The sequence below is a fragment of the Anomaloglossus baeobatrachus genome, chromosome 1, assembly GCF_048569485.1.
Source record: "Anomaloglossus baeobatrachus isolate aAnoBae1 chromosome 1, aAnoBae1.hap1, whole genome shotgun sequence".
NCBI classification, from domain to species: Eukaryota; Metazoa; Chordata; class Amphibia; order Anura; family Aromobatidae; genus Anomaloglossus; species Anomaloglossus baeobatrachus.
In genome coordinates this window covers 897,969,599-897,985,824 of record NC_134353.1, presented here as the reverse complement: position 1 = coordinate 897,985,824, position 16,226 = coordinate 897,969,599, and the positions used below count along the sequence as shown (strand labels likewise).

The window sequence follows — 16,226 nt, the reverse complement described above, 5'->3', positions numbered from 1 at the left end:
CCCTATAAGCTGCAGCCACTACCAGAAATCTCTTATATACAGCATTCTAGAATACTGTATATAAGAGCCCAGGCCGCTCTGTAGAACGTACAGACCACCTTTATAATACTCACCTAGGGGGTTGTCCAGTCCGATGAGAGTTGCTGCTCTCAGTCTGGCGCCTCCTCCATCTTTTGCGATCGCCGTCCTCCTTCACAGCCTCGTGAGCATGATGCACCCCGAGTCATTCACAGAGAGGCCTCCATATTGCTCCTGCGCATGCGCACTTTGATCTGTCATGCTGAGAGAAGAGCAAAGTACTTTAAGGTGCAGGCGCGAGGAAAGGTCAAAGAACATTAGCGCATACTCAGGAGCACAATGGAGGTCTCTCTGTAAATGATGCGCATGCTCATGGGGGGGGTCACAAGGCTGGGCAGGAGGACGGCAATCCCACAGGATGGAGGAGGTGCCAGATCAAGAGCATTAACACCCATCAGACCGGATCGCCCCCTAGGTGGGTATAATAAAAGGTGTTATTTACATTATACAGAGTGTCCTGGGCTCATATATACAGTATTCTGGAATGCTGTATATAGGAGCTCACTGGTGGTGGCCACAGATTATAAGGAAAAACCTGGCGACTGGTTCCCTTTAAAATGTAACACAAGCAGTAAAAAAAAGAATTTTGTTTACTTACCGTAAATTCCTTTTCTTCTAGCTCCTATTGGGAGACCCAGACAATTGGGTGTATAGCTTCTGCCTCCGGAGGCCACACAAAGTATTACACTTTAAAAAGTGTAACCCCTCCCCTCTGCCTATACACCCTCCCGTGTACCACGGGCTCCTCAGTTTTGGTGCAAAAGCAGGAAGGAGAAAACTTATAAATTGGTCTAGGGTAAATTCAATCCGAAGGATGTTCGGAGAACTGAAAACCATGAACCAAAAGAACAATTCAGCATGAACAACATGTGTACACAAAAGAACAACCAGCCCAAAGGGAACAGGGGTGGGTGCTGGGTCTCCCAATAGGAGCTAGAAGAAAAGGAATTTACGGTAAGTAAACAAAATTCCCTTTTTCTTTGTCGCTCCATTGGGAGACCCAGACAATTGGGACGTCCAAGAGCAGTCCCTGGGTGGGTAAAAGAATACCTCAATCGAAAGAGCCGAAAAACGACCCCCTCTTACAGGTGGGCAACCGCCGCCTGAAGGACTCGCCTACCTAGACTGGCGTCTGCCGAAGCATAGGTATGCACTTGATAGTGCTTCGTGAAAGTGTGCAGGCTAGACCACGTAGCTGCCTGACACACCTGCTGAGCTGTCGCCCGGTGCCGCAATGCCCAGGACGCACCTACGGCTCTGGTAGAATGGGCTTTCAGCCCTGAAGGGAGCGGAAGCCCAGAAGAACGGTAGGCCTCGAGAATCGGCTCCTTGATCCACCTAGCCAAGGTTGACTTGGAGGCCTGAGAGCCCTTACGCTGGCCAGCGACAAGGACAAAGAGCGCATCTGAACGGCGCAGGGGCGCCGTGCGAGACACGTAGAACCGGAGTGCTCTCCCTAGATCCAAAGAGTGCAAATCCTTTTCACACTGGTGAATTGGATGAGGGCAAAAGGAAGGCAAGGAGATATCCTGATTTAGATGAAAAGGGGATACCACCTTAGGGAGAAATTCCGGGACAGGACGCAGAACTACCTTATCCTGGTGGAAAACCAGGAAGGGAGCTTTGCATGACAGCGCTGCAAGCTCAGACACTCTCCGAAGTGATGTGACTGCCACCAGGAAGGCCACCTTCTGAGAAAGACGGGAGAGAGAGACATCCCGCAGCGGCTCAAAAGGTGGCTTTTGAAGAGCCGTCAGGACCCTGTTAAGATCCCAAGGTTCTAACGGACGTTTGTAAGGTGGGACCATGTGGCAAACCCCCTGCAGGAACGTGCGAACATGCGGAAGCCTGGCTAGACGCTTTTGAAAAAACACGGAGAGCGCCGATACTTGGCCCTTGATAGAGCCGAGGGACAAACCCTTGTCCATTCCAGATTGAAGGAATGAAAAAAAAGTGGGTAAGGCAAACGGCCATGGAGGAAAACCGTTATCAGTGCACCAGGACAGGAAGATTTGCCAAGACCTGTAATAGATCTTGGCGGACGTTGGCTTCTTGGCTTGTCTCATGGTGGCAATGACATCCTGAGATAAACCTGAAGACGCTAGGAGCCAGGACTCAATGGCCACACAGTCAGGTTGAGGGCCACAGAATTCAGATGGAAAAACGGGCCTTGTGACAGCAAGTCTGGGCGGTCTGGAAGTGCCCACGGTTGACCCACCGTGAGATGCCACAGATCCGGATACCACGACCGCCTCGGCCAGTCTGGAGCGACGAGAATGGCGCGACGGCAGTCGAACCTGATCTTGCGTAGTACTCTGGGCAGCATCGCCAGAGGGGGAAACACATACGGCATTCGAAACTGCGACCAATCCTGGACTAACGCGTCCGCCGCCAGAGCTCTGTGATCCTGAGACCGTGCCATGAAGGCCGGGACCTTGTTGTTGTGCCGTGACGCCATGAGATCGACGTCCGGCGTTCCCCAGCAGCGACAGATCTCTCGAAACACGTCTGGGTGCAGAGACCATTCCGCCGCGTCCATGCCCTGACGACTGAGAAAATCTGCTTCCCAGTTTTCTACGCCCGGGATGTGAACTGCGGAGATGGTGGAGCCTGTGTCTTCCACCCACTGCAGAATCCGCCGGACTTCCTGGAAGGCTTGACGACTGCGAGTGCCGCCTTGGTGGTTGATGTATGCAACGGCAGTGGCGTTGTCCGACTGGATACGGATCTGCCTGCCCTCCAGCCAACGATGGAAAGCCAATAGGGCTAGATATACTGCCCTTATCTCCAGAATATTGATCTGAAGGGACGATTCTATCGGAGTCCAGGTTCCTTGAGCCCTGTGGTGGAGAAAAACCGCTCCCCAACCTGACAGGCTCGCGTCCGTGGTGACCACAGCCCAGGTTGGGGGTAGGAATGATTTTCCCCGCGACAGAGATGTGGGTAGGAGCTACCACTGAAGTGATGTTTTGGTCGCAAGGGAAAGAGAGACGTTCTTCGTTCTTGTCGAGGGAAGCCGCACTCTTGTCCCATTTGCGGAGAATGTCCCATTGGAGTGGCCGTAGATGAAATTGCGCGAATGGCACTGCCTCCATAGCTGCCACCATCTTCCCCAGGAAGTGCATGAGGCGCCTTAAGGGGTGTGACTGACTCCGAAGAAGTGATTGCACCCCTGCCTGCAGAGAAAGCTGTTTGTCCCGCGGTAGCTTGACTACCGCTGGCTGCGTGTGAAACTCCATCCCGAGGTAAGTCAGTGATTGGGTCGGTGTCAACTTGGATTTAGGGAAGTTGATGATCCACCCGAACTGCTGGAGAGTTGCCAGAGCGACGGTAAGGCTTTGTTGACACGCCACCCGAGAAGGGGCCCTGACTAGGAGATCGTCCAAGTAGGGGATCACCGAGTGGCCCTGAGAGTGCAGGACCGCCACGACGGATGCCATGACCTTGGTGAAAACCCGTGGGGCTGTCGCCAGGCCGAAAGGCAACGCCACGAACTGAAGGTGTTCGTCCCCGATGGCGAAACGCAGGAAACGTTGATGTTCGGGTGCGATCGGCACATGGAGATAAGCATCCTTGATGTCGATCGATGCTAGGAAGTCTTGTGACATCGATGCGATGACCGAGCGGAGAGATTCCATCCGAAACCATCTGGTTCTCACATGTCTGTTGAGTAGCTTGAGGTCCAGAACGGGACGGAATGACCCGTCCTTTTTTGGCACTACGAACAAGTTGGAGTAAAAGCCGCGACCACGTTCCTGAAGGGGAACGGGGATCACAACTCCTTCTGTCTTTAGAGCGTCCATTGCCTGAAAAAGTGCGTCGGCCTGAGCGGGGGGCGGGGAGGTTCTGAAGAAACGAGCCGCAGGACGGGAGCTGAACTCTATCCTGTAACCATGAGACAGAATGTCTCTCACCCATCGGTCTTGAACATGTGGCCACCAAGCGTCGCCAAAGCGGGAGAGCCTGCCACCGACCGAGGATGCGGCTAGGGGAGGCCGAGAGTCATGAGGAGGCCGTCTTGGAGGCAGTGCCTCCTGCGGCCTTTTGGGGGCGTGACTTGGACCGCCACGCATAGGAGTTCCTCTGGCCTTTCTCCGGCCTGTTGGACGAAGAGGATTGGGGCTTGGCGGAGGGACGAAAGGACCGAAACCTCGATTGTATTTTTCGTTGCTGAGGTTTCTTAGGTTTGGACTGGGGTAAGGAGGATTCCTTTCCCTTGGATTCCTTAATAATCTCATCCAATCGTTTGCCATATAAACGGTCGCCAGAAAAGGGCAAACCAGTTAAGAACCTTTTGGAAGCCGAGTCTGCTTTCCATTCGCGCAGCCACATGGCCCTGCGGACTGCCACGGAGTTAGCAGATGCTACAGCCGTACGGCTAGTGGAGTCCAGGACGGCGTTCATGGCGTAGGACGAAAAGGCAGATGCCTGAGAGGTCAAAGACGAAACATGCGGAGCAGAATTCCGTGTGACAGCATTAATCTCAGCCAGACAAGCCGAGATTGCTTGGAGAGCCCACACGGCTGCAAAGGCCGGGGCGAAAGACGCGCCCGTGGCCTCATAGATGGACTTCACCAAGAGCTCTATCTGTCTGTCAGTGGCATCCTTCAGGGATGAGCCATCTGCAACAGACACAACGGACCTAGCAGCCAATCTGGAGACTGGAGGATCCACCTTGGGAGAGTAAGCCCAACCCATAACGACTTCAGATGGAAAGGGATAACGCGTGTCAGTATGCCGTTTAGCAAAGTGCTTGTCCGGGACCGCTCTGGGCTTCTGGACAGTATCCCTGAAGTTAGAGTGATCAAAAAACGTATTGCGCGTACGTTTGGGGAACCGAAACTGGTGTTTCTCCTGCTGAGAAGCCGACTCCTCTACGGGAGGAGGCGGTGGAGAGAGATCCAACACCTGGTTGATGGACGAGATAAGATCATTTACTAAGGCGTCCCCCTCAGGTGTATCAAGGTTAAGGGCGAAGTCAGGGTCAGAGCCCTGAGCTCCCACGTCCGCCTCGTCTTCCTGAGAGTCCTCAAGCTCCGAGCAGCGTGAGGAAGTCGGGGAAGAGTCCCATCGAGACCGCTTAGCCGGTCTGGGACTGCGGTCCGGGCAGGAGTCCTCCGCCTGAGACCTAGGGGCCAACCTGGGAACGCGCTGCGGCGCGGACCGAGAGGGGCCTGGAGGAGACAAGCTAACAGGGGCTGGGTCTGTGAAAGGTCCGATCTGGACTGCAATGCCTCAAGGAGCTTAGAAGACCATTTGTCCATAGACTGTGCAATGGATTGAGAAAGAGACAGAGTTTCTCAGCGAAAGAGGCCAACACCGGTGACTCTGTCCCTGCAGCCTGCTCAGGGGGAGCAGGGGGGTCTACCTGAGCCGAGGGGCCCACCAGTGCCCGAGGCTCCGGCTGAGCAAGCATGGCAGGAGTCGAGCATTGCTCACAGTGAGGGTATGTGGATCCCGCAGGCAACATAGCCCCACAAGAGGTACAGGCCGCGAAAAAAACCTGTGCCTTAGTAGCTTTGCTCCTTGTGGACGACATGCTGTTGTCTCCTAGGAGAGTGACCACTGAGGGTATATGGGGAAAAGGGTATACGGACTGACCGAACAGATATATATATCTATTATATATATATGTATCTATTCCGGCACCCCAGGGGGGCCAGCACCGGGTGACCGGTGTGGCTTACCGACCGCTAACGAGCGGAGTGTGTCCTCCAGATTCCCTGTCTTGGATCCCCCGGAGCCGCTGAGCTGTGTTCACTGAGAAGCAACCACAGGCAGAATGCCAGAAAATGGCCGCCGGAGCTCTCAGGGAAGGAGTGGGGCCGAGGGCGGCGCCAGCAAAGAGCGGGAATCTGGGGTCCCCACAGTGGTCAGTGAGGGGGGAGGAAGACATGCAGGATGCTCCAGCCCTCACATCCGACGTCATGTCGGAAATCCCGCCCTTACCCCTGACAGGCAGGCCCGGGGGCGGGATTTTTGCGACTAGGCCGCGGTGAAGCCGGGGACTAAATTTGAGGCCGCGCCCGACAAGCAGGCACGGTCGGCGCGGAAGTCCACCGGCCTCCTCAGTTTTACAACTACCGCGGCTTCCGGGAAGAAGGTGCGCTCTCTGTGCGATCCCCTATGGGGACACAGAGTACCTCTAAAACTGAGGAGCCAGTGGTACACGGGAGAGTGTATAGGCAGAGGGGAGGGGTTACACTTTTTAAAGTGTAATACTTTGTGTGGCCTCCAGAGGCAGAAGCTATACACCCAATTGTCTGGGTCTCCCAATGAAGCGACAAAGAAATAAATAGTTGCACTCACGTGATGACTTGGTTCATCTGAATCAGTTTCTTGGCAGTCTCTGAATGGTCCGGACCATGCTTGTGCCCGCAATGATCAACGCCAAGGAAATGGGCGATGATAACATCCCAGTCTCCTCCATCCACTGTTCAGACAAATCACAAGGTGTCTGGATTAGAAAAGATGTCCTCGATTACAGGGGTATTTATTAGGGCAGAGAACATTTACTCAGAGGGGTTATAGCTATGGACAATACAGGGGTTGGTACTTCATGGACAGTCAGATTATATCCAAGATGTTGTGTAAAGCGTTTTTTTCCTAAGGTGACAACTCAGAGGATTGAAAAGCTTGCCATTAGGCTCCCACATATTGCAGCCGGTCACAGAGCGACACCCTGTTATCAGTTTATCAAGGGAGGGAACATATTAAAGAGAGTCTGTCCGATCCATGGCGGCATCATATAGGCCATACATGTTTAACGCCGAAACGCTGCGGCATTTCAGAGAAAAACACCCACCTACTGCCAGTGACTGACAGGTCACTGGGGTATGGGGATACCTGTCACTCCAGAAGAGCAGATAGGGAGGAGCTGCCGGGGACCCGCCTGTCTGACTAGTCCCCCATGTGGCTCAGTCCCTGGTGGCTTTTCTCAGAAATGCCACTGCTCTTCCTGGCTGTGGTCAGGGAAAAACCAAGGGCCCCAATTCTCTGCTCTGACGATCAGTGAGGCTCATATCCTGTAGACAGGTGATACATTTTGTAGAATGGAACTCCCCTCTAAGTGGCTGTAAAGTACTTGCACGTTTTAGCATTGTCAAAGACCCAATTCATGGACTTCAATGATGAGCTCTTCTGATATACCCCAATAATGTATCCCAAGATCATTTTTGGGATATTTCCCCTTGAAATATTTTGATCAGTCCTGAACTAATGACTACAATACCCCCATGATAGTAGAAAAACAAAGATTATGGAAGAAAAAAAAAAAAGAAGGCAAATCAGAAATCTTTTAGCACATCTACAGGAAAGCGACTGTCCTGCACCCGGAATGATTTGTTTACAAAATATGAAACTGTGGGTCTCGAAGAGCTAAAATCTCCAGTTAAAGTTACTCACCGGTTGGGTACAGATGCTGTAAGATCCCATCATCCACAGTGTGGAGGTCCTTTACATTGAAGGATGGGAAGAAATAAGACTTGTAGAACTTTTTGGGGAACAGCCCGTCCCAGGTGTCATCCCCCATGAACACCACTCTCTTCCCTGTAATACAGATCAATGCAGAATTCATCCATAGCCCAGTGACGACAGTCATAGTAACTTACAGAATATATTAAATCCTAGAATATCAATTAGAAGGTCCACGAGAGACATGTCAGAAACTAAAAGCACAGGGATCTAGGATCAACAACCCTCCAGGGCAAAAATAAAAAAAAAAGCTCTAAAACGGTGTACAAAGCTGATCACAACTGATCATTGGAGGTCACAGATGTCGGACCACCACCCACCTGGTATTGCTGATCTAGTTTAAAGTTTGGTCATCTATTTCAAAGTAAGACAAAACAATCACTGATCTCGGAGAGACCAGCCAGAGAAAACACTGCCGGCAGCCAGCAAAGGCGCTCAACACAGTGAAATCCTAGGTGTATTGCCCCCTGGGAAATATGCAAATCAAAAAAAGGTTCATGGAGCCTCTATTAGGAGTCTCGACACAGAGAATAGCCAGATATCCCTCCGGGAAGGACCCAGGAGTGGCTCTTTTAGGAGACCACCATTTTAGGTGGCCCTTTTAGTCAATATCCAACTTTTTGACGAGTTTAAAGATATGACAAGGGAAATACCAAGGCCAAGTATCCATCCACAGACAGCTGTTTCGGGGTGTTGCCCCTCATCAGTGTAGAGTAGGATTCTGGCTAGGTGGGAAGCAATGCCTACTAGACCAACAAGACAAAACAATCACTGATCTCGAGGAGACCAGTCAGAGAAAACACTGCCGGCAGCCAGCAAAGGCGCTCAACACAGTGAAATCCTAGGTGCACTGCCACCTGGGAAGTATGCAGTATATCAAAGTAGTGGACAACCCACTTTAGGCTTATGCCCCTTTGAATATAGGCAAATGCTGTTTATTGCCCATATCCATCTCTCAGGACCAGCACAGAATTATGAATGAAAATACTCCACTGTGACAACACGCACCATTCTGTACCATCTGATGGATCAGGTTGTCCTCCTGAATGGCATAACTGGCAAAGTTGCTGCCCACATCCACAAACGTTGGCAGTGAACCTGTGGTGAATCCTTTAATCCTCTGCATGGTGGTGGTCGGAGGGTCGGCCCGGAAAGGGTAAAGCCTGGCATGTTGTGGTTGTGAAGTGGTGAGATGGTGGATCACACCCAGTTTGTTTTCATATGGCTTCGGGTTGGTGTTCTCTGGGTTGTACTGGGCAAAGTCGTGTTTCAGAGCGTCGATAATGACTATAACGGCCTTATCAAACCTCTGCGGGAACCAGCAGGGAGCGGCGTGGAGGTGGAGCGCAGGAGATGGGGGCGAGGAGCACTGACTCTGGTTATTAAGCTCAATTCTCATCAGAAGGAATCCGCTCATGAAAAGCCAAATGCCGGAGTAGAAGGAGAGCGAGAGCCAGGCCAAGAAGACAAGCAGCGGCACCCTCTTCATCCTGCAAGATCAGAGCAAGAGGCACGATACAATGAGCAACCACATGCACGCAGCCTTATAGTCATAAAGGCTAAGAGAATAGGACGGGCTTAATGTAATAATAATAATAATCTTTATATAGCGCCAACATATTCCGCAGCGCTTTACAATTCAGAAGGATCGTATACCAGCAAGTAACAATTATGGAAAATACAATATTTAGAGGAAAAAAAACAAAAAAAACAACCCTGCTCATAAGAGCTTACAATCTACAATGAGATATGGGGGGGGGGGGCAAGGTACAAGTGCCTATTTACAATGACAATCCAGCCATCACAAGGAAATGGGGGATAGATAATGGCTGCCTGGACCAGTTGGCCAGAATCTTGAGATGCATTTGGGTGCCATGGAGTTTGACGTGGGGTTATGTTGTGAGAAGTTGTAGCGGGACTATGTGAATTTAGTTTGGTTAGGGAGTGTGATGGGCCGCCGTAAAGAGATGTGTTTTTAGGGTGCGTCTGAAGCTGAGGAAGTTGTGATTCGTCCTAGCTTCTTGGGGTAGAGCGTTCCAGAGGTTTGGTGCAGCTCGGAAGAAGTCTTGGATCAGGGAGTAGGAGGTTCGAATTAGTGTGGATGTTAGTCGAAAGTCATTAGCAGAGGGTAGAGAACGGGTGGGATGATAGACAGAGAGGAGGTTGGAGATGTAGGGGGGTGCTGCACTGTGGAGAGCTTTGTGGGTGAGAACAAGCAGTTTGAATTGAATCCTATGATATATGGGCAGCCAGTGCAATGACTGGCACAGAGAGGAGGCATCCGAGTAGCGTTTAGCCAGATAGGTGACCCTGGCTGCTGCATTAAGGATGGACTGTAGAGAAGAGAGTCTAGTTAGGGGGGAGACTGATTAATAGAGAGTTACAGTAGTCAAGGCGAGAGTGGATCAGGGCCACGGTGAGGGGTTTTGTCGTTTCCATTGTGAGAAAGGGGCGGATTCTAGAGATGTTCTTGAGGTGCAAGCGGCAGGTGCGGGCAAGAGATTGTATGTGGGAGGTGAAGGAGAGATCAGTGTCAAGTATAACCCCCAGACAGCGGGCCTGCGGCCTAGGAGTTATCGTTGTGCCACACACAGAGATGGAGATGTCAGGTTTAGAAAGGTTGGAGGACGGGGGAAAAAGAAGATGTTCAGTTTTGGAAAGGTTAAGTTTCAGATAGAGAGCAGACATGACATTGCAAACTGCAGTCAGGCAGTCGCTTGTGTTCTGTAGTACAGCGGGGGTGAGCTCAGGGGATGAGGTGTATAGCTGTGTGTCATCAGCATAAAGATGGTACTGGAAGCCAAATCTGCTGATGGTCATTCCAATTGGGGCAGTGTAGAGGGAGAAAAGAAGAGGGCCAAGGACTGAGCCTTGAGGGACCCCAACAGTGAGAGGAAGAGGAGAAGATGTGGAGCCAGCAAATGATACACTGAATGAGTGGCCAGAAAGATAGGAAGAGAACCAGGAGAGCACAGTGTCCTTTAGGCCGATAGAATGGAGCATAGAGAGAAGGAGATGGTGGTCAACAGTGTCGAAGGCGGCAGAGAGGTCAAAAAGGATAAGCAGAGAGTGGTCACCGTTACGTTTTGCTGTCAATAGGTCATTGGTCACAATACTATAAATAGCAATTCTTAAAGGGACTCTATAGACACTTCAATATCAGATCGGTGGGGGTCTGACACACAGACTGGAGGTAGGTCTGGCAGCGCCTGATGCTGAGATCTGTAGTACCCGGCAGCTACACTGCAATGGAGTTTTCCAGTCCAGGTCTGTTCAGTGCTTAAATCCTAAAGCAAATCCCAGCTGATCGGTGGGGTGCTGAGTGCTGGGGGCCACCAATGTGATCATGAAATCCTATCCCAAGTATAAAACAGCAAAATTATAAGCCCGGAGATCCCCTTAAAACCTTTCACGACAATATAAAATAAATATACGTCAGATGGTTGCAACATTTACAATATACTGCAATATAATAAAATTATGGTATGTGTATATGTACGGCTAAGTTCTCATGCAGATTTTTTTTATGCAAATTACCACCACACTCGTTCGTCCGCCAGACCTATCATTTTTTTGTACAGTGCGCACAAGAAGCATTCAATGCTAAACACCACAGCGCACACAACACTGAATTACATCAGACACTGGCCACTGACAGTATCGGGATGTTAATAGTGATGTATATACAGGAGTCTGTGTCTCCTATGTGATGTCTATACAGAATTCTTGGTGTCTCCTACGTGATGTCTACACAGCAGTCTCGGCGTCTCCTATGTGATGGCTATACAGCAGTCTCGGCGTCTCCTATGTGATGGCTATACAGCAGTCTCGGCGTTTCCTACGTGATGTCTATACAGTAGTCTAGGCATCTCCTACGTGATGGCTATACAGCAGTCTCAGCGTCTCCTACGTGATGTCTATACAGCAGTCTCGGCGTCTTCTACGTGATGTCTATACAGCAGTCTCGGCGTCTCCTACGTGATGTCTATACAGCAGTCTCTGCGTCTCCTATGTGATGTCTATACAGCAGTCTCAGCGTCTCCTACGTGATGTCTATACAGCAGTCTCGGCGTCTTCTACGTGATGTCTATACAACAGTCTCGGTATCTCCTCTGTGATGTCTATACAGCAGTCTCGGCGTCTCCTATGTAATGTCTATACCACAGTCTCAGCGTCTCCTATGTAATGTCTATACAGCAGTCTCAGCGTCTCCTATGTGATGTCTATACAGCAGTCTCGGCGTCTCCTACGTGTCTATACAGCAGTCTCGACGTCTCCTACGTGATGTTTATACAGCAGTCTCGGCGTCTCCTACGTGTCTATACAGTAGTCTAGGCATCTCCTACGTGATGGCTATACAGCAGTCTCAGCGTCTCCTACGTGATGTCTATACAGCAGTCTCGGCGTCTCCTACGTGTCTATACAGCAGTCTCGACGTCTCCTACGTGATGTTTATACAGCAGTCTCGGCGTCTCCTACGTGATGTCTATACAGCAGTCTCAGCGACTCCTAAGTGATGACTGTACAGCAGTCTCGGCGTCTCCAATGTGATGGCTATACAGCAGTCTCGGCGTCTCCTATGTGATGGCTATATAGCAGTCTCGGCGTCTCCTATGTGATGGCTATATAGCAGTCTCGGCGTCTCCTATGTGATGTCTATACATAATTCTTGGTGTCTCCTATGTGATGTCTATACAGGAGTCTCGGCGTCTCCTACGTGATGTCTATACAGCAGTGTCGGCGTATAAGCCACAGTTTATAGTCACCAAATCTGGTGACAGGTTCCCTTTAAGAATAAAGTGAACTTGCGGTTTCCAGGCCAGATTCCATTCTCTAGTCTTTGGGGTTGGGAGGGGGGGGGGGGGGGCATCCCTCAAAGTGTGACTATAACAAGCCAATCATAGGCCTCAGAGCAAATCTACCCAAATCAAATTTCCAGAGATTTGCTCATCTCTACCAAAGACCCCAAATACCAGGGGCGGACATATTATTGGGGTTTAGGAGGGTAGGGGCCCCAAATCTGTTGGAATTTTGCTTAATCATGAGATATTGGGCTGCAAAGGGCCCATATATCGTCCTCCAGTACCAAAAGTGGACAAAACAGGGGGAAAAGACGCAATGTGAGAATCCTCCCCAACCACATAGACCCTGGATATAGAATAGCCCTGTAATAACCCAAATCTGTGTCCCCCCGGGCTGAGCACAGAGCTGCAGGGGTTAAAGTGAGCAGAATGATATAATAACGTGACTAGTAAGAATGGAGGCCCGGGAAATGCCGGTCCCCGGTCATACCGCTGAGTACCGGCCCCCTCCTCCGTACCTGCCACCTGCGGCCGCTGCGCCGTCCTCACATTGATTCTGAGGTCAGGACAACCCGGAAGAGCAGAGCAGCGTCACCACGGCAACGGTACCACAGAGAGGACAAGCAAACACAGAGAGGACACAAAACCAAAGCGCCGCCTAGCGGCATCTACAGGCGGGAGATAGTATTGCAGCCTGATGACGCACGCTCAGTGGTATTTAGTTTGCGCTTGCGCGCTGACCTTCAGGCAGTGGAGTAGTTTTCAGAGAATATAATCTGAGATTTATAGTACGGCTTAAAGGGATTGTCCACCTCTAGTTACAACTTTATTTTATTTGAATGCATATATTTTCATGGCCTCGATTTGATAGTTTTTGCGCTTTTTTTCTCTAATTTTGTGCATTTTTCCCTTTTTTTTGTTTGCACCAAATTCATTATTATTTTTGTGCCCTTTTTGACTTTTGTCATGTGCGCTTGTTTATATTGTTTGTGCTATTTACTGCTTTGTGGGAAAAGTTAGCGATTCTAGATGTTTTCATTCAATTTATCAATTGTGAGTAAAAAAAAAAAAAAAAAAGATACAAAATTTGGCGCCTCTCCGCTCCAGTCTCCCCCTCCCCTCCACTCGGTGTGTTTTTTGAGCACACAAGTGCTATCGTACAATTTTGCAGTTTTGTGAAACGTACGACTTCTTAAGCTAAAAGTTTACAAAACCAGTTCATGACAAAAAAACTATACGAGGGGCTGCTGATAAGTCTTTGGCTTTACCCAGAAAGAAAAGAGATTGGATGATTAAACTTTACATTTATTCCACATACTCTCCACTGATGTCACCACACGTCTTACATCGGTATTCCAAGTTCTGGAAGCCTAGCAAACAGAAGGATTTCCGTTGTGCCTCAAGCCAGGCATCCGTAGCAGCCATGGCATCAGAAATGGTGGGAAATTTGGTAGCCTTGAGGTGTTTCTTCAGGTTTGGAAACAGATGATAGTCAGAGGGAGCTAGATCTGGTGAAGCCGGAGCTGGAAGCCCGGCTCTGCCAGTTTTGCCGTGGTCGCTTGTGCAGTGTGAGCGGAGGCATTGTCTTGCAGGATTCCTTTGGACAGCTTGCTGCTTTTGGCCTCCAGAGCTGCCTTCAATTGGTCTAAAAGTTCAACCTAATACCTTGCATTGATGATGTCATCCTAGTGAAGGTAGTCCACTAGCAGCACACCCTCCTTATCCCAGAACACAGACGCCCTCACCTTAGTGGCTGATTTTTGCACCCTGAGCTTCTTTGGATGAGGAGAACCACTGTGCCTCCACTATTTTGTCTGCTCTCTGTTTTTAGGGTCATACAAATAAATCCAGGTCTCATCCATAGTGACCGGTCCATCCAGGAAGTTCTTATCAGTCTGGAAACGCTGACAAATGGACCGGGAAGTTTTCCCTCGCTGCTTCTCTGATCTGTTGTCACACATTTGGGGACCCACTTTGCAGAAGCTTCCTCGTGTCCAAATGTTCATGGATAATAACACAAACACGGTCACGGGAAATCCCCATGATGTCTGCTATTGCTTTAGCTGAAATTCGTGCATTCTCCAGTATGAGGTTGTGCACAGCATCGACCATCTCCGGAACAACCACTCTCGCTCGTCCAGGACGTTCCTCATCATTGGGGCTGAAGTGGCCCGTTTTACATTTGGCAACCCAGTTCTTAACTGTGAAATATGAAGGGCATTGATCCCCCAATGTCTGCGACATATAGCCATGAATATCAGCTCTACCCTCACCTACTGTATCCTCACCTATCCCTTGTAGACTGTGAGCCCTCGCGGACAGGGACCTCTCTCCTCCTGTACCAGTCTGTGTCTTGTATTGTTTACGATTATTGTACTTGTCCCTATTATGTATACCCCTTTCACATGTAAAGCGCCATGGAATTGATGACACTCTAATAATAAATAATAATAATAATATCCTTCGCGGACTTTCCTTGCAGAAACAAGAATTTTATCCCTCCTCTGCGCTCAGTTGCTGTGAATATCGCATTAGATTCCGCCATTTTGTTTTCCCGCGTGCGTAGAACACGGTTGCCATAAGCCACAAACACAAAATTTTGAAAAATTATATTAGACACATAAGGCTTTCATGTGATGTAACATTCGTTACCATAGAAACAAAAAAAAGATCAGAAAGCCAAAGACTTATATATACGAGGGGCTGCTAATTTTTGACTTTGCACCAAATTCAGGAGTCACATGCGCCATATTGAAGAATTTGGTGCAAAAAACCCCAAACAATAACTAATACTAGAAAATTGAAAAGGAAAGTGAATTGGAAAAAAAAAGCGCTCACACCTGTGATAGTCAATGGGGTCATTCAAATATCTATGATTTGCAGTCCATGGATAATCATGGAGAAATGTCATATCTATCTGAGGGACAGATCAAAATCTGCAATGCAAGTCTATGGGTCAGTCGAAATATTATCCACTTTACGACCTTGGATGTATCGGTACGTTATAGACCATGTCCCACCCTTTGATGCGGGCTAGCACATGGAGCTCATCTTTTCCCACACATGTCGGATTATCTGATCAGCCATCATGTGTCCCTTACCAGTGGTTCACCCCTTTTCATTACTGGCCACATCGATATTATGGTGAGAAACAAGGTATCTCTCAAATAACTTGTGTTGAAAATAGTGTCTGTGAGCGGTGCTATTGCGGTCCACTCACCCCCTCACATGACCCCCGGGCTCCGTGACCTCTGATGTCCGGTGATGTCAGGTCAACTTCCTGTTGACCTGACATCACCGTGGCCAGCCCCAGTCTGCATGAGTCACTGGGCTGTGGGCGGCGTTACACCGATCATCACAGCCCAGCAGCCCTCATATACAGCGATGGAGAGAACGTGCGACATGCTGCCCTGTGACGCTGTGCTTTGACGAGCGGTGAACCGCCGCCCACAGCCCAGTCACTGAGGAAAATGCGGCCCACCTCAGTTGACGTAACATCACCGTACATCAGAGGTCACAGAGCCCGGGGGTCACGCGAAGGTGCCCAGCCATAGTCTGTATGCGGTTTTGGGGTGCCATATATCTTTGTACCTATTAAAGTTGATTTGGATCTTCACACACTTGTGTGATGCTGGGTTCCATTTATTCGTATTAGGCTGAACTCACACGAACGTATTAAAAAACGGTCCCATTCTCGTTTGCGATAGTCGGACGAATTTTTCTCACTTGTCATCAGTGTGCACTCAGTGTGCTGTCAGTATGCTGTCAGTATGCAATCCGTTTTTTTGCACAGCAGCTGTTACTCATTTACAGTCATGTACAGGAGAATTTACAGTGTTCTGTGCTACATGATTGGATTGTATTTAGAAAAAC

The 16,226-nt window shown here is 49.6% G+C and overlaps 1 protein-coding gene across 3 annotated transcripts in view; it reads right to left on the bottom strand.

Moving 5' to 3' along the window:
• Positions 1-12,957, bottom strand: part of PIGO (phosphatidylinositol glycan anchor biosynthesis class O) — a 73,028-nt gene extending 60,071 nt beyond the window's left edge. For all 3 annotated transcript variants that reach the window (XM_075327059.1, XM_075327060.1, XM_075327061.1), the window contains exons 1-4: positions 12,872-12,957; positions 8,560-9,041; positions 7,483-7,626; positions 6,388-6,511 (exon numbers count right to left, since the gene is read on the bottom strand). In XM_075327059.1, coding sequence (XP_075183174.1) covers positions 6,388-6,511; positions 7,483-7,626; positions 8,560-9,040 — 749 coding nt within the window. In that variant the 5' untranslated portion in view covers position 9,041; positions 12,872-12,957. The remainder of the gene's footprint in view (positions 1-6,387; positions 6,512-7,482; positions 7,627-8,559; positions 9,042-12,871) is intronic.
• Positions 12,958-16,226: the final 3,269 nt, after the last annotated feature.